At 40.1% G+C, this 24,140-nt stretch overlaps 1 protein-coding gene across 18 annotated transcripts in view; it reads right to left on the reverse strand.

The window, feature by feature from the left end:
* The window catches only part of TCF4 (transcription factor 4), a 247,575-nt gene that overhangs the window by 221,652 nt on the left and 1,783 nt on the right, over positions 1-24,140 (reverse strand). For 5 of the 18 annotated variants that reach the window (XM_052775821.1, XM_052775820.1, XM_052775819.1 and 2 more), the window contains exons 2-3: positions 23,518-23,609; positions 21,736-21,808 (exon numbers count right to left, since the gene is read on the reverse strand). In XM_052775821.1, coding sequence (XP_052631781.1) covers positions 21,736-21,808; positions 23,518-23,589 — 145 coding nt within the window. In that variant the 5' untranslated portion in view covers positions 23,590-23,609. Of the gene's footprint in view, positions 1-21,735; positions 21,809-22,158; positions 22,318-22,418; positions 22,550-23,517; positions 24,098-24,140 lie in introns of those variants that run through there. The other 13 variants (XM_052775818.1, XM_052775812.1, XM_052775817.1 and 10 more) reach the window with 11 other exon arrangements.

Here is a 24,140-nt window from a genome sequence, read left to right on the forward strand (position 1 = left end):
CTTCCTGCCATAAAAGAAAGTCCTGCAAGAACTCTGAACACTGAATTCACAGGCCGTAGACTGAAATACTGCTCTGAATCAAACCAGAGCAGCTTTAGAAATTAACACTTTCATAGTGTTCACGAAAGCCCCTCATCTCTAGAGTACCACTGCCCAGAAAGATAGATAGAGAACAGATCGTGGGCAAGGCGACTTAAACTGCAAAGGTGATTTGTCAGCTTTAATAAACAAAGAAATAAATGAAATAATCAAATCAGAAAGTTCAAGCCACACACATGAACCATCTCCTTGCCCCAGCTGACTTACCCCAACACCCCAAGGGCACTCCTGCAGCCCATTTCCACCCCAGCTGAGAGCAATCACTTTTTAAACCACCTCCCTCTGACCGTCCTGGCTCTGGGGGTTTCAGTGTGACTGCAATGATTTATACCTGCTAACGATCTAACCCCTGTGGACTTCAAGAAAACTTTAATAGAATGGGATTTGTAGCATGAGCACTAGTGGCCCTAGAACAATTTGAAGAGGTCAGCGATCCTGGTCTGCAGAAGGAGCTGAGCCCTGAGAGCCGCATCAACATACTTTTGCAGATAAATATTATGAAAGCTTAAAAATATTTTTAATTTCAACCAAAATAAAGCCCCTGGTGACCATAACACACCTGTAACCCAGACTTTGTTCCTTCAACCCTGGCTCATATTTCACAGCTGATGATGGACCAGCTCCAAGAAGAGCCCCCGAAATGGCTGGCACAAACCTGGGAGGATGCTCCTGACTGTTTCTAAAGACCCAGCACCTATCCTTGTCATAGCTCACCAACCTATGGGCTACCATCCTGACCACGGTGGCAACACAGATGATATTGGGTTTTTTTCCCTTTTGTGGGGTTAAGATCTCATTTCTAATGCTCCTGAATACAAGCACAGTGGCAGGGAGTTTTCTTACCGCTCAGCATTACGCCTTTCCCCCCCTCTAAGTGGGGGCAGAGGCGATCCATCTTTCTTGCACATTCACGAAGGACTTGGCACAAGCACCCAACAAAGCGGAGCCCAATGGGGGGCACAGACCACATCCTGCCCCCTCACTTAGAGCCACGTAAACTCCCAGAGTTTAGTAGGTCCCACCGTGTTAAATGAAAATGGAATTTAATCTCGTACATTTATATGAAAAAGGGCAAGTGAAAAAAAAAAATCCTGGTGCTTTTAGTCCCTTTTCAATAAGTTATATCAAATAATGTCTTTTGCTAACTACATTAGAGAGCAATTATGACTTAATGGCTGTCTAAATCCATTATCAGTGTACATTTAACCTTTCAATATTTAAAGATAATATTTAATTTCAGCAAATTAATGGACTGCCTGTGAGACCAAATATATCTATTTAGTCTCTCTGGTTTTCCATCAGTGATAGTTCCCTTTAGATATCAACTTGTGTGACAAGCAAGCTGGTAAAGTTGTTCCTTGCATTCACGCTTCAAACAAACATTAGTAATATAGTCCTACAATGACTGAAGTAAAAAGTAAAATCTCAAATAACTACCAGATTTATCTGTATTACTGTTCACATCATTTTCATACCCCTCCAGTTATTTTTGATCCAGTACAGAAAATATATAATTGTCCACCTTCTTCTTACCATTTTCACAATTACTGTTACATTAAAAATTTTACTAGGATTCCCTCCCTTTAATCTGAGTTGCAAAAGCATTCCCAGCACAACGCACATTCCATATTTTCGTGAAAGAGTGCAAAGGTGTTGATGAATTTTCAAGACTGCCTCAGAACAGAATTCGCATTTCAAAATAATTTACACACTGAAGAAATACCACTGTACAGAAGTTGGCAGTCCAATGGCCTATTTTCCCCCAAAAAACCCAAAACAAATAAGCAAGCAAGCAAACAAAGCCTGATTACCTAAAGACCAAAGGATTCATGAAAGACCCTACTCCTTTCATATTACAGTTGCCATGGAGTCTTCCCAAAATTTCAAATTAAAATGTATACTACTTAATACCAATTTTTATGCTTGTTCCAGTGTCCAAAACACCTCATTATTTAAAGTGGCAGATTTAAAGTGAGTTTCCCCACACCTTTATTTTGAACAGCTAAATCGGTGGCCAGGTTTCTAGAACTGAAAGTCCTCCTCCAACTCACTGATAACAGAATGTGAAATTCAGATCACTCACTTAGATGACTAATTATATAGCAAGGAAAGCTAGAACTACTTTTGTAAATACTGACACAGATATAGATATTTCAGTTTAAGGAAGAAAATTTGGTCCTCATTCCAGGGATCTTGCAATTCAATTTCAAAAAGGGGAGGCGAAGAAGCAGGAAACACCTTAAAATACATGCCTGTTCAAAATTTAACTGTCTATGCATGATGCTCCCATGATGTCATCTTTGTAGTCTCTTTTCTCTTAAATAAAAAGGTGATAACGTTCAAAGTTTGCACTATTTAAATAAACATAGGCAAATTATTGCACTTCACCAATGCAAGCATATAAGTGACTGCAAATGCATTATCATGTCAAAACCTGGTGGAGTTACAGAACTAGGTTGACATCTTATTCACATATTGAAAGGTTAGAGGTGTTCCTCTGTGAATAAGGCACTTTAAATATAGTTTGACTTTGCACATTATGCGCACTTTTGATTCCATGGTACGACTTATCAGGTTCTGTGACAAAATGCAAAAAAGTTTTTTAGTTGCACAAGCGCGAGTCTGGCATGAATCCACTGAATTTAGTAAAGTTACATTCAATTTATACCATTGTACACAAGTGGAATTTAGTGCATCGCTAATGGGCGGGATCCCTTCCTCGAGCAAAGTCAATGGGACTCTTCCTTGAGTAGAAGTTCTTCGAATTTAGACCAGAGTTTAAGTTACACATAGGTTACAGTTTGACCCCTGCACAACAGAGAAGGTTTAACAGTAGAAGAGCTGCTTATTCACACAGAATTTCAGAAATACAAACTACACTTAACTCAATATCTAAGAGTGCATTCAAAGCGGATGGAAATCAAAATGCAAGCATTTGCTTGCAATCCTATTGCAAACAAAAGGATTACACCAGCCTGCTAAACCGGGAGACCACACAAAAATTTAAGGAGAATACTGGGAGGAAAAAACCCAACCCCCACACACGTAAGGTAGGTATCTCATCGCTAATATCCAGGCAAACTTCCTTATCACTTTAACCTCTACACATCACCACCACCATGGAGGGCAACATACTGCGAGGCTCTACCTCCTGATCTCAGAGACAGCCACGAGGTGCACGCACAAGAGAGGCATGGGGATCCTCCTGACTCAAAAGCAAAGCACTCCATACAACGAAGTCTAGCCACGCAGTGGATCTGTATTTTGGGTCAGCATTTTTATTTATTTTTATTTCAGACCAGGAGACAGGATTTAACTATTTCAGCCCTAACAGAATCATAGAATAGAATGATGAAACAGATTCTATCTCCTGTAAACAAAGTCCTCTCAAAACCCCATAAATCTACAGATAAGGCAAGCAAGTTCACTTATTTAAGCAAGAAGATTTTGAAAACAACTGGCAAAAACCTGGTACGCAGACACATGGATACATATACACACTCTGAATTTCCACCAACGCACCCCACCTTACTTTCTACAATCTAAAATAAAGCAAAAATATTCAATTCACAAATTCCAGGGCAAGATTTTCCAAGAAAAAAACCAAAGTAAAACCCAGACTTCCAAAGGAAAAGTCCACAGGGCAAGAGCAAGACAGACAAGGTACACCAGACCCCGTGTATTTCCTTTCAAAGCATTCAAGTGGAAATCTGTTCACCACTCCTTACCTTAGGCAGAGGCAGCAATCCCACCGCCAGGGCCCACCCAAGTCCAACCCCAGCGAGAGCGCATGGAGCCCCACAGACACAACCAGCCATCCCCAACTCCATCCATACCCCCACCCTAACTAGCTCCTGCAGCTCTCCGGCAGCTCAGCTTAAATGACTCCAATTAGGCAGCCCACCCAGCACCTGCAGGGTCTCCACACCCAGGGGTAGCTCTGAGGTCAGAAGGCACCATGGGGAGGCTTCAGCTGCAGCAACGGTGGGATGGGACTCCCTTCGATCTACGGAGATGGCACCTGCTACCGTGGCATCGCTCCCCAGCACTCCGCTCCGCTCCCTCCTCGGGAAGAGTACAGAGCAAACTCAACCGGGGCAAGTGCATGCACGCATCTGAGAGACACAAATGTCTGGTTGACTCTTCCTATCAAAAAAGGCACGTTCCTGTAGAGACATGCCACACATTGGGGGAGGGGGACAGATGGAGAAGGGAAACATGCTATTTAAATGCTGGAACGAGAACAAGTGAATATAAACTGGCCATATTTAAATTTTGTCAAAACATTACAATAAGACTTCTGGCCATCAGGACTGAGATGCTGGAACACTATTCCAAGACAATTTTTGGATCAAAAACCTTAACAATTTTAAGGCAGAGCATGACAATCTAAGCAATACCAGGCACCTGGACCTGCTAATCCAAAACCTCCCTTCCAGCCCTAACTTCCTTTTCAAATACTCTAATAAATGGCATTGATATACATCCCCATGTCTATAAACACCAAGAAAATGCTTTGCAGTACAAGTCTTTCATTATGAAGTCCAACGGCTGGCAACTGAAGACACAAACATGGGAATGATAAAATGTGAGTGGCCAGCCAGCTATCTATGGAGAGAAACCGCTCAGGAATGCAGGACTACCTGTTTTTAACAAATCCATTGGATAAGAGAGTGTATTTTTTTCTGCTGTTACTTGTGAGATGCAACAGGAATCCCAGCTGTTCATGGAATCTTATCCTACAATATCTCATAATTCATGTGATTTACTCTGGAATACAAAGGGATACAACAGCCATGATGGTACTCACTGCATGGCATTGGGCAGAAAAAAGAGCGTATTCCTTTTGTCTTTCTACCGGAGCTTGGTTTGAACCAAGCACTAACTGAACATTGTAAGTACAACCACTGATGGCTCTTTTTGGTTATACATGTATGTATGTATTTGTTTATTTATTTATTAGAACAGTTGTTTTTAGCCAGTAAGGCTATTGTAAATATTTTTCTTAAATACCCTCAAGAGTCTAAAAGAAAGAGTGGGAAACTAACAACCCATAGACAGGAATAGTTTCTAGCTTATTTTGTTGCAAAGTGCTGTCCGTAAACTAAGAAAGCTTTCTAGCTTAAAATTTGCATTTCTTAAAAAAAAACAAAAAAACAAAAAAAAAAACACACCAAAAAAACTTCTCCTTAAATGGCTAAAGCAGCACAACCTGCAGTGCTCCAGAAAGGTCTGTCTTTGCCTGCAGCCTAACAGACTTCAAAGCAAGAAGGGATCTTTGTGATGTTCCTGCCTGAAATCATCCATGAGCCTTCACAGAGCCCACCTTACCCTACCAGGCCCATCATCACTGACCTTCAAGGAGCACTGTCCTGTCTGAGCCATTTCCTCCAGATTTTTCTGAATTCTTGAGTGCAGTGGAAATATTTATTCCCATTCATTGGCGGGGAAAGTAATTCTGTTTGTAATATGGCATTTGCTAATGATTACAAAGTAGATATACAGGCTTTATTTTTTTATGAATGTGTTTGGACAGTGAAAACGATGCTACTTACAGGTAACTTTAAGTGCTAGAAACTAGCGGAGGGCTTTTATTTGCTCAGCAGCACATACCAAAGATATGACAACCAGGTCTCTCCCTGCAGAAACTTTGTCTATAGCTCAGCTCTTTCCAGAGGAAAACACTACCGAGGCTCACTCAAAAGGGAATTACTGGTAAGCTTCTTAGGTGCAAGCTCCAAGCCAAAATTAATCTTGAGACAATTAGATCCAACCCTATTCAGGAGAAGACAGTTAAGCCCGAAGCTGTAGAACCCAACACCACTGAAAATGAGCTTTGATGGTCGGTACAACTAAAGGAAGCAGGTGAATGGATGATTACACAGAGCAGGTACTCCGCAAGAGCTGAATGTTCAGAAGATCGAGTTTCCATTGGGGCCCTCTGGCAAACGCAAGAATCAGAGAGCAAAAAACAAACAAATATTGTTATGCTTTAGCAAACCTTATTAATTTCAGAAATTACAACCTCTGAAACCAATGCCAACAATTAGGAATCAGAGATTGTCCTTTGGTTGTCATCTTAAAAGCTCAAAGAGGACTATATCTACAGACCTGAAAGAAGATAATTGTTGGTTAGACTTCTGTTTGTGACCATCAGAAATGTTACCTTAATTTGGCCTTAATGACCTATAATCTCTTTTAGCATATGGCTTTTAGAATGGTTATTATTCAGCTTGATCTATGGCTATAATGGAGCAGAACAGTACTGTGGGTATAATTAAAATAAGTTCCTGTAAAAGTGGAATATGTAGTACATTGCTAATGTGTAAATGACTAAATAACTTAATTAGGTGAAATGAAGTGCACTTATAACCACAGATGCTTAAGCCGAATCATGATAATGTTGTGTGTGTGAATATATTTTTTTAAATATGTTTATAACCCAAACAGTAGGACAAGGAAATACAAAGTGTACACTAGTTATAAGGATGACAGCAAATTTTTTAAAGGGAAGTTTTCATTACAAATTAATGTGAAGCTGGTAGAGAAAAATAATTTTTAAATCACTTCAAAATGCTGAAGGGAAACAACTTTTCAACAGGCTGTTCCAATACCTGCAAACATCTTCTCCCAGCAAAATCTCAAGCAGAGTAGAAGAGAAAATTATTCTTCTGGGCAAGCCTAAAAGAATAAATAAATAAATGGAGCCCTCCTTTTCCAAGCCCACCTATTCATACCATGCCTTTCCACGCCTGTACCTGTATCCTTCATTAGCGTGAGTATGCAGGGCAATAAAACGTATACATTTGCAGAATATAGGCAGACAAAGAGCCCAATCCTTCTCATAGGGAAGTCAGCAGGAAAATTCCCATTGCTTTCAATATCCAAAAGACCGGGTTCCAACTCAAGGGGAAAAGCACATAAAGTGCACTTGACAATTCAAAACATGGGACTGATCTTGACAGTCTTCCATCTGAGACTGTCAAACTGAATATGAGAAGCTCTAAAAATCACTTACAGCACTTGTATTCATCGATTCATCCATATTCATTCTTCCTCTATCGCTGAATCCTTACTGTAGGTGAATGTAACATAACCATGAGCATGATGAGGAGATGAATAAGGCAAATTATTGAATGTGTGCTTGAAGGAGGCTTCAGCCAAATAAGCAACCAGGAAATGTGTACTTTTAATTTTACAATGAAAGATAAAAAGGAAGGGTACAAGGCAGTACCTTCACAAGTACCTATGGAGCTGTAGCATGTCTTCTTCCCAGAAAGCAACGATTCTCCTCGCTGCCCTCACTAAAACAAAGATATTTTAGACTTTATCCTATTAGTTTCCTAGCAGAACACAGGATCCTCAGCATAAAATGGCACAACTTGGTGGGTGTTTGTAGAGTTATGCTGATATATTCCAGTTGTGGATCTGATAAGATTATATAAATCCACCACCACTTCCTTCCGCATGTTACCTATTATTTTTTATTACTCAAAAGAAAGTCAAGGTTACCAAGTTGCAGTGCCTAGATAACATTTTCCCATCAGTTAACTTTCTCATATTTATTAATTAGTTGCCTCTAATGAGAAAGAGAAGTGCGATGTTTGCAGTATTTCTGAGTGAGCCAGACATAAGAAGTGTGAATACCCACCAGAAAAACTGTTTGACCATAGTTCATAAATCCAGTATTAGACAGTAAGCAACCAGAATTTTTGATGATTCTCTATAAGGAACTTTTCCAGTTTCATCGATCAGTAAATGAGATGTTCTTCCTTGAAGTCCTCTTAGGAAGCTCTGATTAAACGAGAAAAGACCAAAACCCTTGTCAAGTTGAAAATAATTTGCAAATGCTACAATGAATGCAGGAGAGCAAAATAGCTCTTGTATGTAAGCAAACCCATTTTAAGGCAAAATTTGGACTGAGTCAAAAGTCTCAGAATAACTATTTGGAATCTGTTGCTATTAGTCACCGAGTTGGAATAAAATCAAAAGATGCTAATAATGGATACGTGCATTCATGACTGCATAGACACCCTGCCACTCGGAAGGAGGCATTTTATAGGACGCGCTGTTAAGAATGAGATGAAATGGCAACGCAAAGAAAATTTCCTCTCTTAAGGCACAAAGGAGAATTGTACCTCGCAGGAAGGGGAGAGGAGGTGTTTCCCTCTCCTGGGAAGTGTCACCCTCAGAAGAGACTCCATTTCACATCTCCTCCTTGGGAGCCAACTGAAATCAATTAACTCTGCAACTGGAACCAATTAACCCTCTAAAAAGCACAACACCAAACACAGTGGCAGTCTTTAATAAATGTAATAAATACATAAATAATAACATAAAACACTGCAGTGAGAGAACAGTTTTCTAGTCTATATGATGTGGGCTCTTGATTCTTCAGAGACGTAAGAATGAAGAATTTTGTGTTCTAAAAAAATAAAAAAAAAAAAAAGGATTCAAGTAAACCCAGGGGACCTTTAAGATGGGATTCATCTCATTTAACTTTAGCCATCTAAAAGCAGACATCTAGTCACTGAGTTGTTTTTACAATTAGTATGAAGAGACAGGTACCTTGAAAGAGCCATCTTAAACCCTTATCTTAAAAAGGGATAAGCCTCCCTATCTCTTTACAGACACCTATCTCTCTCCACTGACATCGGAGGCACCTAGATGATTACGTTCGATTAAGATGCCAGTCTTTGACAAAAGTCACAGTAGGCAAGATGGGTGCCATCTGTGAATGCACGAGCAAGCGAGCAGCCCCGTCCTTCCCTCTCATAACACTCCCCTCGCTCGCGTTCGGGAATTCTTCCATCAGCGCAAATGAGAGACCAGGAAGAGTGCTATTTCTCAAATATATTTTTTAGTGTTATGTCTTATTTTTTACATTCACTTCTATTTTTATTCAGCATTGTTATTTTTCAAATTGACTCCTGATAAATACAACAGACAAATTTGAACATGCTCTACAGATTATCCATTTTAATTTTTGCTCTTAATTTCCTGTTGTACTAGGTCTTTTAGACAGCAATGGACAGGAAAGTGGCTTAAGCAGAAAAATATGATTGTACAAATATTACCAAAATGGCAAAGCAACTCCAGAGATCGCCCAGTGCTTGTGACCCTTTACAAGTGCATAGCAAAGGGCCGGTCAGCGCAAGGGGTTTCATCCCACCGCTGCGGAGGCCACCAGAAATTTATTTTCTCCAGCAGTGGGGTTAGGTCTGAGCTGAATAAGAGGAAACAACTTTATATTAAAAAGAATAAAGCTGCTTCTTTTATAATCCTGCACTTTCTATTTAAGCTCTTTCTATTTTGGATTAAGAAAATAACAACTCTCCATTAGGCGTGGCATTAGGCATTGCCCTGTTTACAAATACATCACAATTTTGCCCAATGGCAGAGCCAGAGGGTTTTTTTTACGCTTAAGAATTACATTAAAAAACAGTTAGCTATACATTTTTTAAAGTTTAAAATATCATACTTCTAGTATAATAAATCTCACCATCTCCTTGTAGTGAGATACTATGGGTTCAATGGCCACATAAAACACTTGGGCAGCGGGACTCCAGAAGCACAAAAATGCAAATAATAACCACCTTATCTGTTTTCTGGTTAAGTTTTGGCTTACAGCGTTTTCAGTTCCTTCCTCCATTCCTATTTCTTCACTTCTAAATTTTAAATGGATAACCTCTTCTGCACCCTAAGCAAGGAAACATTGGAATTAAAGGGAACGATATTGAATCAAGGGCTTGAGTTACTGTACCAGTCAGATCCAGTCGGCCACACAGTCCAGCAGTGGTTTTTTTCTGGACACAAGAGAATCCTTATTTTTGGAAGGTGTTTCGCCACTGCCCCACATTATACTCACAGTGCAGTGGCAGAGCTCTCTACCCTGGATTTGCACTGCAAAAAGACTAAATCTTGCCCCACAGTGTTCAGATAATGAAGGTTTAATGAACTTCAGTGTTCTTCCTGTCCTACAGAGCTTGCATTCACAAGTCCGATGAAAGAATAAAAACAAAGTCAGTAAAGGGGAAGAAATAGAGAAAATGAGACGACAAACAGCTGGACAAGCTGGGACCCATGTAAAGGTAAGAAGTGACCATGCTGCTGATCCAATACTACTGAAATAACCTGGATTCAACTGAATTCTCAACAGAGGCTCAAAAAGAGGTAAAACGTGGGTCATAACTTTTTTTTTTTTTTAATTTGACAACGTTTTTGTGCTTCAGCTAAACGGGGTTTGAGGTTAAAAAGGAAATGACAATTTACTGCCAATAATTTTACTGTTAAGGATTTATGCCACAGCCAGGGAACCAGCAGTCCCCTGGAAAGGGGGCATCTCCCAAAGAACACACACAACAGAGAGCCTGTGTGCTGACAAAAGCTGTCCTGAGCTGCGTGTTTACTTTCTGATAATTGGCAATTTTGCCATGTTAACTTCTAATTGGATATCAACACATTTTCAGTATCTGTTGTACACTTCAGTCACAGGCAGGGAGATGTGAAGAAGCATCAGTATTTCACACTGACCAAACCGCTTAATCAAATCTTGACATGAGCATGAACCTGAAGCACTCTCACCACTATGTTGCCACTAGTGCCGATTAACCGCTTCAGTTTTAAAAGACAGAGATAAAAGAAAAAAAAAAATATGGAATATAAATGAGAAAATTAGGAGAGGGAAAAAGACAATGTCCATTAGTTAATAAGCTAGTTCATAAATTAAATGCCCTTGTCATGTTTACAAAATATCTAATTTTAGGAACATGAATTTTCCTCTGTTTATATAACAAGACACAGTATTTCCTAAGTAAGTAAATCTTTCCAAAGAGTATAAAATCAACAAAGTGATTAGCCACAGAAAACAAAAGTTAAGCAATGCATTTGCTAACAACTCTGATGCTGCAGAATAAAGCATTATCTAGTCTCTAATCAGGACTTAACACATAATTTTTCCCAAAGGACTATAACGGACAAAATACTGTTAAATAAAGTTGGCTTAGGAGAGCCCAGATTAGCACAAAGAGCACAAATGGTCTCGAACAACACGAGTTTAGGGCAAACCAAAACCAACTGCTCTGGCAATAGACACCAACTACTAGCTGATGCTAGCTAGTCATAGCATGGGAAGATCAATTTGTAAGGTCTGACCAGAAAAGCTGCATCAGTGGTATAGGAGCACAATGAAAGCGTGCCTGACAGGTTACAGTCACATCAGGAATCACAGAACGTGTAATTTATTGATATTTATAAGAACAGGAAAAAGTATTTTCCAAATCTTCTCTTCCATTTCTCCTTCAACCCTCTGCCACAAACATTCAGATACTACTGAAAAAGTATCCTAGGTCTGAAAAAATAACATTTCAGAGTTAGATGAAGTCATACCACAGAATTTGGTACTATGTCTTGTGGAGAGGACATTCACAACCTCCGGCTGACTACACAGTATTCATTACAAAGGAGCAGATTTCAGAAAGGCTGTGTCAGAATGCTTGTCTAAATTTCAGGTAGATGTGATTTATGCTATAGGAAATGCTGTGTGAATGAGGTTTTGCAGTATTGTGAAGTCTTGAGAGTCCAAGTCATCTCCCCTGTGCGCAGCCCAAGCAAAACAGTTAATCCTGGAGAAGCAGGAGGGGCAAAGAGCCAGGATCCTCCCGCACACACGGCAGGGTGAGCTTCGGGGTGAACCCAGGACTTGCTATGATGGTCTCATGGCTGCAAAACTTAATCAAGCTATTAGGCCACTTTCTTTCCTTTCAGGAGGTCTGATGGTGAATCTGCCTTATCACGAACGCAGTAGTCTCATCCCTGCCCCTCTCTCAAAATATCTGCAGCATTTAAACAGTTACAAGGCCTAATGGACAGCAGTCATCTAAGGATAAGGAGCATTTACTCCTAATGCAATGCACCTCAAGCGGCACAGCACTAAATATTTCCTCCGCCTTTCAGGATCGGCTGCTATGTGTAGTCCTCATAATTAAGTATGCACATCTATGAGGAGCTAAAAATAATTTAATAGTTATTTCTGCATTATAACTGTACATGCAACCTTTACTGCTGTCACTTCTCCCTTTATCAAGAATCCCCTCAAAAATGAGGAAACCTATGCTATACCCTGCAGTACTGCCAGCAGAAATGGACCACACTCACAGGTACTCCCAAATCATGTTAATGCATGAAAGTTCACCCAAACAGTCTTGTGGTACTAGAATTACAGAGACAGATTATGTCACAGCCTCATCCCTGCATGTCTTTGTTTCTAAAATACTGAAGAAACCCTCTTTCACGTAGTTTCATTAGACACCAGTATTTCAGCTTCTGCTCTGTCAGATCTCGCAGTCATTTCAAATAGGAACTGCGCCCAAGGAACAGCATCAGATCTTCAAGAAGAGGTAGGCAAGAGGAGAGTCACAGGGAGGAATACATCGTGTTAGAGTTTGGGGACTTTATTTGGGTTTGTTGTATTTGTGGAACGACTTGCTTCCAGGCTGAAAGTTTATATGCCAGCCTTCAGCCCAGTTCAAACGCTCAGAGCCAAGTCACAAACTTATCAGAAAGGTTTGTAATGGAAATGCTGACAGACCCTTAAGTCTAGTGGCACTGGCAGGTGCTCCCACAATACAAGAACATAATTCAATCAAGCTTTTGGCTGACGTCACGAAGCACAAAACAACTCAAATGCTTTATGAACAGTACCAGAACCCCTGAGATTCAATTACAGTCTTGATATTTGATCAGGAGTCATACTTAGCTGTTTTTAATATAGCAAAACCTTTGTACCAGTTATTTATCAAATAGGTCGATCGTATTTAAATGTACAGTCAGAAGAAAAAAGTGCATTGTACCATGTTAACCTGACAATCCCAAATCTTCAGGAACAAGACAGGCTTTTATTTGAGAAAAACAGCACCAGGCGAAAGTCTGATTTTTATATACTACAGAACAAAAAGAACTGAATCCCTATTTTCTTAGGGATTACACACATGCCTAAGAATTAATTCAGTGATTTCAATTTTTTTCCATTTTTGGACCCCTAAAATTATCCTGGCAGAGGTACTGATCGCTACATAGTGAATGTAATATGCAATAGGGTGTGTTTTGTTTTGTTTTTTAAAATAAACTTTGCTGGAACCCACAGAAATAGCCCACGGGCCTGAAAGGATCTGCTGTAATGGTAAGAATCCAAAGGTAAAATCTCCCGTTTGAAGCCTCCCTGATTCTGCACTCTTACAAATGAAGCACGGACCAAGGAAGAACCCCTTCTGCATCAGGCCTAAGATCACCTTCTGCGGCTCGCCATACACAGACAACAAAGCAGGGTGCCGCGCGCACACACACGCACGACGAAGCAGGGTGCCAAGGGCAGCACTGGCAATGGGAAGCGTGTTAAAGGGCAGGAAGGGACGGAGCTGCTGGGAAGGCTGCCGGCAGCGTGCCAGCTCGCAGGCAGCGGATGACAGCCTGCCATTGCTCACAGAGCCCGAAGCAAGAGCGACTTCGCCTCTCCCAGCAGCCGGAGAGCGCGAGAGCCTCGGCTCCTCTGCCCCTGCCTCGCCACAACGCTGGCGCCCGTGCCAGGGCCGTCGGCGTCCCTTTCTGCGGTAGTCACTTACGCGCTGATGCAGATTTCACGTAAAACCCTGAATGAAGGAAATGAAGCCCAGGTGCCAGGCCCGCTGAAGCCAGCTGAAAACGAGAGCGGGCTTTCGGCGAGGAGAGGACCAAGCGGCTTCCGAACACGCAAGTGCAGTGCCCAGCATCTCTCCCCGGTACCCTGCTGAGACAGTGGAGCAGAAGGCACCACCAAGCGCCAGATACATCATCTTAACCTCGGAAGCCTTTTCACCAGGTGAAAAGAAAATCATTATGTTCAACAAATCAAGTCTTAGGGGATTAGTCAAATTCCACAAGAGTACTCTGCAAATACAGCACCGTGTGTGAAGCGTTGTTTCCAAAACAGATCAATACCCAGCACAGACAACAATAGATTGCAGCTACGTATTGTCATTACTACCAATAGTAGTCTTGAAAGACATCGTTAAACGGTGACTGTCACAATAGCTCTCACACGAACAATGCTGTAACTGCACCTTCACATTAAATACTTTCTCACCGCTCTGAAATCCACCGAGATAAACCCATTTTTAAATACACCTGGTTGGCTGATATGCAGATCAACTGCACTAGTGTTTACCTTGGCAGAAAGAGTAAATATGCCAACCTTCCTCAGCACTTTTCCTATTTCTCTAAGTTTGCAAAGAAAAGAAATTACACAACAGCCTTTGAAAACATTAGAAAAATTACCTAAGAATTTGGTCATTGCCACCGCTCTGCTTTGCCAAGAAGCACTAGGCAGAAAGCTTTCACTGCAAACAGGTTAAAGAAGAAAATTTAGCAGGCCAGTGTTACAAGACCACAGATTCGTGCCCAGGCGCAAACCTTAAAGTCACAGGTTTGAAAACCTTTGACGCACAAACGGTAAGAGACAGATTTCGGCATTTGGGCTAGATCCCGTGAGGCACACGATACCTCCCAGATGACAAAAGAAGTGGAGGCCCCTCGACATCTCATTGCCTCAGACTGACAGGCAGCATCAGCTGCATAAAGGCAGATGAGGAAATTTGGTAGCGACTTTTACTTAGCGGTTAATAGTACAGAATAAGTAACACCAAATTAAATTATTCAAGGGACTCATTTTAACTGTTGTTATTCCTCCTGCCTTCTGAGGTGCAAGAGGAACTCTACGGACTACCTACAGACACTGGCAGATGGTACATACTATTACATGTATATTAATTTTATATGCCTACATCTTCAGCAGGACATGTAAAACATTCCCAGGCTATGCCGGCTCTTCTCTCTGATGACCGCACAGTGAGCTTACTTGAACTCGAAATTTGTCTGAGCAATGAGAGTGTGATCTGGCTGGGGGGGATCCGTCTCACCTAGCCTTCGACAGCCAGAACACAGCAAGCTATGCCTCGGCAAATCGCTAGGTCCTTTGGTAGAGAGTAGGCATCGCCAGAAAATGATTCACTGATCTGAAACGCCTTGGGGCAATCCCTCCTCTGCCAGCTATGAGGAGCCCTAGGAGATGTAGGCACCTGACTTTCGTAAGGCTGCATTTCATAAGCTTCAAAACAATAGGCTGCCTCCGATTCAGGACATAAAAAATAATAATTTCCACTTCTTGAAATGTAATTTCTATCCCTTTTTATTTCTACTTTGATTATGTCCAGCGCCCTGGTATCATTTATCTGGGAAAATTTTGGTAAAAGATCTTTAAACCATTACAAACACATACCCTGTTTCTTATTCAACAATTGCAGATCTGTTATCTTGGCTTATGGGAACTGATCTAAATAACATCATGATATCAAACAGTGAAAACCACAGGCCTGGGGCCACCGGGGCTCTACTCTTTTTCTGGGACTTGCAAAGACACAAATTTCCAGATACAAAATGTAGTTTACCATTAGAAGTAAATGTTTGATCTGTAAAGCTTACAAAATGACTTTGTTTATCATAGCAGATGAAAAAAAAAAAAAAAAAAGGAATAATTTTAAACTCAAAACAAAACTGTTTATATGACAGCTTTTAGTGCTCCATGATTCTGTGCATTTAAGAGAGATTCAAGCAATTAACAGCATAAACTTTCATTACATAGTTCTATTATATATGTTTATGGGACTTAGTTGTTCATCTGTTATTTAAGTGATTTCCTCATTACAATAGTATGGTAAAGATATTTGCTGATCTTGTCAAAAAAAGTCAAGCAGTTCATTCGCAACATTCCTGGGATCCCAAAGCGTGTGCTTAAATCCTTTTACTTACTAGGTAAGTAAAATATCAAAGCAATTCCAAAATTCAGTAATGGTTTAAATCATGGGGGAGGAAAAAAAAAAAAAAAAATTAAATCACATGTTCTTTTTGCAGTAGCCAAAAAATAAGTGTAAGTGGTGAAAGATTGAAATTTGTGTGACCTGGTGTTCACAAGATGCACAGGCTGACAATTATTTGTGGCTATTTAATGTTTCTTGGGAGTTCAGTCAATGGAAGCTGCATTTGCCTATGACAAAAATCAATATGAATTTGGGAGTGGCACAAGTACAAATCTAATGGGAAGAAGCCAAATTCTACCTCACACGCTCCCAAATGCCTTTTTTTCCTGCATCCCTTACTGAACACGTTAGACAAGCTTTGTACTCCTACTTAACTCCAACTCAGACCTAAGTTCACTGGTTTAACAGATACACCTTTTTCACAGATACCTCGTATCCACTGAATAATCTAAAACATTATTCCTGTTACTGCTAAATTTGGCAATGGCAGGCACAAACATCTCCTTCAAGTGACATTTGGCTGGATCTGGCCCCCAAGCATTTCAGCCTCTCAGACAGCTAATGTCTATGTTTTTAAATTATTAAACATATTCAGGAGTCTTGACAAGGTAGACACGCAATGATTATGACAAAAAGTATTTAAAAAAAAGCTACAGTATCCAACAGCATGACTGAACTGTTTCAGATACAGTTTGCTTAAATCAGATCCAATGCAAGCATTTTGCAGAGCATTTGTTTAGACCCTCTTCCATTCAATAAGGCTAGTTTTCTTCCAACATCAGAAATCAAGGGGATTTGCATCTTTTTTTTTTTTTTTTTAATTACCAAGATAGGACCTTAGCTTCCAGATTTAAATATATGTGAGTGACTGCAGGTGGCTGTGTCTCTGGAACGTCCTCTGCAGGATACACTCAGTTTGCCACTGCAAGCAACGTACAAACTCAGAAGTAACCTCTCTTCTTTGTAACTAAATATTTAGCTCCTCGAAGTATGCGCTACGGTGTCTCAGGCCAATTCAAATATCATAGCGTGGGTCTTTTTCTGCCCCCACAGTACTCTCTTTAATAGGACTCGGAGGGGAGGAGGATCGAATGCTTCACAAGTAAACATAGCTGGAAGGATGGGAGGTAACTAGCATTCTTCTTCTTCTTAATCATAATTACAAAACATTAGGGATGAAAAATATGGAAGCAGTTGCCTTTGTGTATCTACGTAGCTAAAGCCTCAAGTATTTTTCAACAGTCAAATGAAGAGAGGAGTATTACAAAGCACAGCCACGGGCTAGCAGCAGCAGCAGCGGACCAGGCGAGGGGCCGGAGGGTCTGGGGCTGGGAGGTGCCGTGTCCTGCGCACCAGTGTGCTGGAGACCTGGAATGCCGCCTGGCAAAGGGAGAACGTGGTGCAACACGCAAGCAAAGCCAACACCCAAATTCAATCATAATTTTCTGTGTTTTCTGACATATACCATTATAAATGTGGACTACCTTTCAGAGCCACCTATGTACTTGCAACAGCTATGTACCTACTACACTTCTTTTCCTTCATCATTAAAAGTGCTTTTCTGATCCATACGCTTAAAATTTCTCATCTCTTACTTTTTTTCTTTTGAACGGCAATTCTGCATTATAACCCCCAAAATAAATGACATTCTTCCAAAATCCTCCCTGGTAAAGGGTATATTCTTCCCTAGTACACACACGCATTATTCCCACTGACACTAACAGGACCCGTGCACGCATCCTGAGGTGTGCCTAACCTGAGTGGCTACCAAAACGTTTTCAGGATAAAGACTGTATTTAATTCAGTTTTTCTGATGATCAACCAATAACAGCAGAATTATACACCTTTCCCAGAAGGCCACACTCCAAAAATGAACTGTACTTAAAAAACTCTATTTGGTTATAATTTACTCACAGACACATCCAAAGTAAAAAAGGACTTCAAAACCAAGCTGAATTTGTGACACCCTAGTTAAAGATGTATTAATTTGTAATCGCTGTTATTCTAATGCAGGACAAGCCCTAATCAAACTAATGGCAAAATTAAAAGCAAGTCTTTAAAGCCTTTAAACTGACTTCACTTTACTCAGTGATGTCTGTGCTAGCAAAGATTTTAGATTTTTTTTTTGTGCACTAGGAATGGCCAATCATAAGAATTCAGTTATTCTACTGCTACTCACACCCACACAATATTCAAACATATACATAGTGGGCAATCTATAACAGATGCTTGAAAACTTAGGTAAAATTAAATACTTAAAATAGAAGAAGCAGAAGTTGAACATAATCAGGAAGATGTGGGCTTTGATTATCAGTTCGAAAACTGAAATATGCCAAATGTGACAGACCTAGCAAATTCTTCAGCACCACAATTGTTGAAAAACTGCTCCAAAACCCATTCCCAAAATCAAACACCAGCGATCATCATCTTCCCCTTATTTTACAATGGCTCGCACTTAGATTATGACAAATGCTTTTACTGCAGAAGCTAAGGTAAACTATTCAGAAAATTTTAGATGATCTGGGAAAATCAATTTTATTTTGGCAAGTGTCCTAAAAAAAAAAAAAGAAGAAAAAAAAGAAAAAATAAAAACCCAGCTTCATTCTAATGGATGTATATTGTTCAATTTAAGTAACAGGTATTAAATCACTTTACAAATACAATATAAATTTGAGGTAACTCCATGGGAGTTTTCTTAAAAATAATTTCAGTCTTCACCAATTCTCCCTGTTAAGGTCAGAGTCTCTAAACCAGCATGGCTGAATTGTTTTAGTGCTCTCTGCTGAACACCTGCAAACATCAAACAAAAACTCCTGGTCCTTTACTGGGTTGACAAAAGCCTTTCATGTGAAAAATGCTCCATGGGAATGTCACGGCTGTGGCTCAGGTTACATTCCTTTCTCCCTTGCAGCCCTCACCATTTCTTAACATGGTAAGAAGCCATGTTTGTGAAATTAAAGATTAAAAGGAAATGTGGCTTTACTTTATTTTCATTCACACATTACAAATCACAATAGAGCATCATATATTAGATGAGTAAAAAGCTATTAAGATGACTTTAAGCATGAAATATTACCACACTTGCTAAAGTACAGTTATAGTTTCACTTCACTGCTTGGGATTACTTTTCTTTGGGGTCTTTTTTTTTTTTTTCTCTCCCCCCATAAGATAAGTTTCAGGTTAATGCAGAAGAACGACATCTGCGGTTCCCCATCTCAGTAAATACAATTTTTAAAAGAGGACCATTAAGAGAAGGTCAGCTCAAACTTCAGAAGGGCATCTGTCCAGGATGAAGACCAAGCTGCATTCAGATCACTAAAATTCTGTATTATCAATATGCATAACTAGAATAATAAACTGTGTTCCTATGTTATTAACGGGGCTATCTTTAATCCTTCCATATAGTTACAGGAAACATCTCTTGAAGCAGTTGTCTGGGCGCTATCATAACAAATCTGAATTTCTCAAGTCCTGGCTCATTACAACACCGCACACCAAATATTCTGAAGCAGCAAGACTCTCGCACACAGCTAGCTGGCCAGCAAGAGCACAGGGAAACAATAGCCACGCTTCTCCTTCTCGCAACTGTATCTTCAGGCCACACATCCACCCTCTCACCGACTATCAGTGAGGGGCAATTCACTGATACCTAGATTCTGACAACTTTTTTTGAAATCACTGATCGCTCACTACAAAACTCCCTGTCTAATAACCAAGCAACAGATCTTTATATAGGAAATTCAAAATTATTTTCCTTTAGAAGAATGTACCCTGTGCTGCATGCCATTGTGCAAACAATCTACCAACATACAGTATACGTTCCTTTATCAAGCAGGGTACTTCATCCTCCACCATCAGAGACCGGTGTATTCAAGCATTTACATGTTATTAACAGTGTGGGAGAGTTCAGGTGTTATTTTAAATAGTCTATATCTTAATATTACTAATGTACTTCAGCACATTAAATTATTCGTATATCTAAAATGATGCGTCAAAGTTACTTTAACCTTTCAGATTTAGAGACAATAAAAAACCATATAACCCCTTGATTTCGCTCCCTGTTCAGATTTGCTATCCCGTGGTATTTCTGATCAAAATGACTTCATAGATGAGGTTTACGATGCATTTAGTAAATATAACTATCTAGTCAATTGCTGTGAGACCAAGTGTTAGTTGCTGCATTGACTGGTATATAAGCATGACAAATTGATTTGTCTGGCACAAACACTCTTCGCTTCTCTCCAGCGAAAACAAATATAGTGAATATTATGTATTCGGTTAAATCAGTTATTAAAATTATGTAATTCAGAAAATGACAAAAAATAGGATTAAAACCTTTAGCTTGCGAGATATAAAGAAAATTACATTTGGAAACCTATTCAAACCTAATAGTAAAATTCACCAAGTCACTATATTCATAATATAACCAAATTTGTGAAACAAAACCAAAAACATGTTATTTTGAAAGTCTGAATAGAATAAAATTCACAAAATGAGTACTTAATAATTGTTGGCGGCATTTGATCAAAATTTATATTACAGACTACCTTCAAATTAGGAAGTCCGTCTTTGGAAATAAGAAGTTAATTGACATACTAGTGCATTTAATAAAAATGGCTATACTGAATACACAGAAGAGGTTCCTTTAATTGAGTACAAACTGCAAATAGCAGGCATGAAACTATATGCAATGACGTGTTTATATCTAGATATCCACTGGCAGTTTGCAGTGAAGACTTGTCCAAATTTACCATCTGATTTAGAACAGTACTCTGTGTATAACAATACTACGTACAGTGTGTTGGTATGTGTAATTGCCTGTGCTTTTAAAACACTGCAACTCTCTACCCGGAGATGTATTTGTGTCCTGTCCAAAACACCACATCCGCAAGGCAGGGAACCCTCCTAAACGAACTTAATAGAAGAGTAAGGAAATTTCAAATGCGTAAGTATCCTTGCTGGTTTTACTTCTAATTTGTCAGGCATATAAAAACCTGTATATAAAACTTCAGTTGCCAGACAATTATTGTACACATATGTTCTACCACAAAGAGCTCTGATATTTCTTTTGTCATCAAACAGGACTCCTGTTTTTAGGGAATGCAGAAGTTGCCCATATAGTACTACTACAGCCAAATAAACAAACACACAAACAAACAAATCCTCCAGTTAAATTTCAGGGACTCTTCAAAAGCAGTCAAATATTTAGAAAGAAAATGCCCTGTCTTCTACCAGGAAAAGAAATCGGCCCGAAGATTTAATTCACCGACAAATATTCCATCAGCAAACAGTGATCTCTAATACTAAAGAGTTCTTTTCCCGGAAGAGGTTGGTGTTTATACTCAGATACTTGCTTATTTATTTATTTATTTTATTTAAGCAACCTTCAATTCTTATTCACAAAATTCATTCTCATGCAAGATGTTTTGATTATCATTTCTGAGATACAAGAGACAGCATCTGAAATTGTAAATAAAAATCTCCAATGCTCAATTGAAAAAAGAAAAAGATTTAAACTAGCTCACCTTGAACAATTATACAGAGGAGAAGTTTGGGGGGGGTTAAAAATATCATAAATGTATGGAAATACTGTCAAAATGTCCCAGTCTTGTGGAAATAATAAGTAGTAATAATAATAATAATAACAGTCAGCGCTTAGGAATAATTCCGCTCAGATCTGAATGAATCTGCTCCCCAGAAGAGATTAACGCAACCACAACAAAGGTAATGCCTATGGATAAATAACTAACAACATTTTAACTACATATGAAACAAAAATTTTACATACTTGAGCCAGTAAAATGTCCACTTGCCAAGGAAGTTGGTCCATTTTTCCCACTGCTCACAGGAGGTGAAAACATCTAAAAAAAACAAAGAGGCATTACTACTGGAAAACAAGAGATTCCCGAGTCCACTGTTAGTCAAAAGTTCCTTCCACATTCGCTGTGAACTACGTTCAATAGTTTGTCTACCACGAAACATCATCCCCCACAGACCTGAAAATGAGTCAGTATTTCTTACAGCCCCCACCAGCCCCTCACCACCATCATCACGTTTTTATTAGGCTCATTAGCTCCCCAAACAATATTCGCTTCCCGAGGAGTTTGAGCAACCCCAGTCCCCAGCCGCGTTATCCAGGCTGGGAAGCGGGGCTCGCTCCCCTCTCCAACTCTCACGCTGACAAAGGCGAAAAAAGTTTTTTTGCTGAAACCTTGGCCATAAATGTAGCAATGTCCATTTCCATCCCGCTTTACGATTTGCCTGTCATATGTGAACCCAAATAATAATAATGCAAAGTGCCACCTGCCCTAAATTCTCATTTCGTCTCTAACACGAGAGCAATTTGAAGCAAGGCTCTCTCCCTCTCCCCCTCTCTCTCCCTCTCTCTCGCTCCCTCTCTCTCTCCCTAGCATTTATTTCGACCCTAATTGGTTTCTCTCTTCTTCGACGTGTCTAGTGGATAATACGCACCTTCCCTGAGTCAGAGCCTGCAAAAAGCGAAGGAACAAATGGAAAAAGTGCAACAAGCAAAGAGGGGGCTGCAAAGCTGCCTCAGGCTACGTTTCCTGGCCAAACTTCCCCAAGCCATTCCTCCAAAGCAAAGTCTGGAGCAGCAGCAGCAGCACCAGCCTGAAGCAGCCTCATTTACACGGGGGGGGGGGGGGGGGGGGGGAGTCAGGTTTTTGCGGGGTGTTGCTGGTCTTTAGGAACATACATGCATCTCACAGCAAACTGATTCTCCCCTTAAATAAATAAATAACTGGATAGATAGATACTCCTGACATATTGGGGGGAAGGGAGGGGATGGGGAGAGGAAGGAAGGGGCTGGGAGGGGGAGGGGGAGCCTGACAAAACTAGACAAGTGCACACGTCCGGATTAACGTTTGGCCTCCAAACCAGCCCGGCCAGGAGCAGCCCAAAGAGACAAAAAGTACTTTTTTTTTTTGTTTTGTTTTAAAAAAAAAGCACCATCTAGCTGGGGGGCTTCGGAAAAGATTGGAGCAGTTTTAATGACAGCAGAAGCCATATGAGATTTCAGTGAAAACTTTAAACTGAGACAGTCATGGATTTCTTTGCACTTTCCATGTGCCAAAAAATGAAACAAGGGAAGAACTGAAAATAGAATATAAGCAACTAATTAGCAATTAATTAGTTCATGTGCCAACAATGCTATAAAACGTAAAGCACAGTAAAAGTGCTAGATATTGTTATTAACTAATGATGAGAAATGTTCGGTTTTAGGGGCATCTCTTTTTGTATGAATTATTTTAGACATCCAAGACATTAAAATAAGCTGTGAACACGATTGCATCTCCCATCACATACAATAAGAAATAATAAAAAGACTCTAATTTTTGTTTTTCTTTTTTTTTTTTTTTAAAAGCAGAAAGATATTTACCATGGTTCTAGCTGCTGATTAAAAATTGCCCAATGTACTTAGATCACAGTTTTGTTTTGTTTTTGTTGGTTTGGTTTTTGGTTTGGTTTTTTTTTTTTTTTTTTTAGTTTAACAGATCAGCTAGAAGATATTTTTTTACAGCTGTTGTTAATTTCCACCGTTGTTTCTTACCGCACTGAAATCCAGTAAATCACTCAGTTCTTTGTCCGTCCCTAAGGCAGCCATTCGCTGTTGGTGATGCATTTTAGCAAAATCACACAAACCTAGAAACATGGAAATAACCGCAATCAGAAACCCAGTCCCGAGCCTTGCAGGAAACACAATCGGATTTTTCAGGGGGGTGGGGGTCGGGGGTGGGTAGTTGAGAAGAAGGGAGGGAAAAAAGATGGAGGGGCAGCAAAAACAACAACAACAAAAAAGCGATATTGTATTTCCAAAGAGGCGATCGAAACCCGGTAACATCCACTCTAAACCCAAATCCGGAGGAGAAAAAAAAAGAAAAAGCCTCGCTCCCGGAGCATCATTTATGCAACAGGAGGTTCAGCGAGGAATGAATGAGGATCCCAGAGAAGAAACTACAGCCATCCGCTCCCAACTTTTTCCCTTCTCCTTCTTCCACGCAAAGTAGCGTTTAGAGGCAGAAACGGCAAAGAGCGATAACAGCAATGAAAAAAAAAAAAAAAAAAAGAGATGCAAAGTCGCAGGCTACGGAGGCGCCGGTGCGGAGGGACGCGGGGCGGGGGTGGAGGGGCCGGGAGGGAAGCAGAGAGCAGCCTTTGACAATTAGCCCCAAT

Source organism: Harpia harpyja, chromosome Z (assembly GCF_026419915.1).
Source record: "Harpia harpyja isolate bHarHar1 chromosome Z, bHarHar1 primary haplotype, whole genome shotgun sequence".
NCBI classification, from domain to species: Eukaryota; Metazoa; Chordata; class Aves; order Accipitriformes; family Accipitridae; genus Harpia; species Harpia harpyja.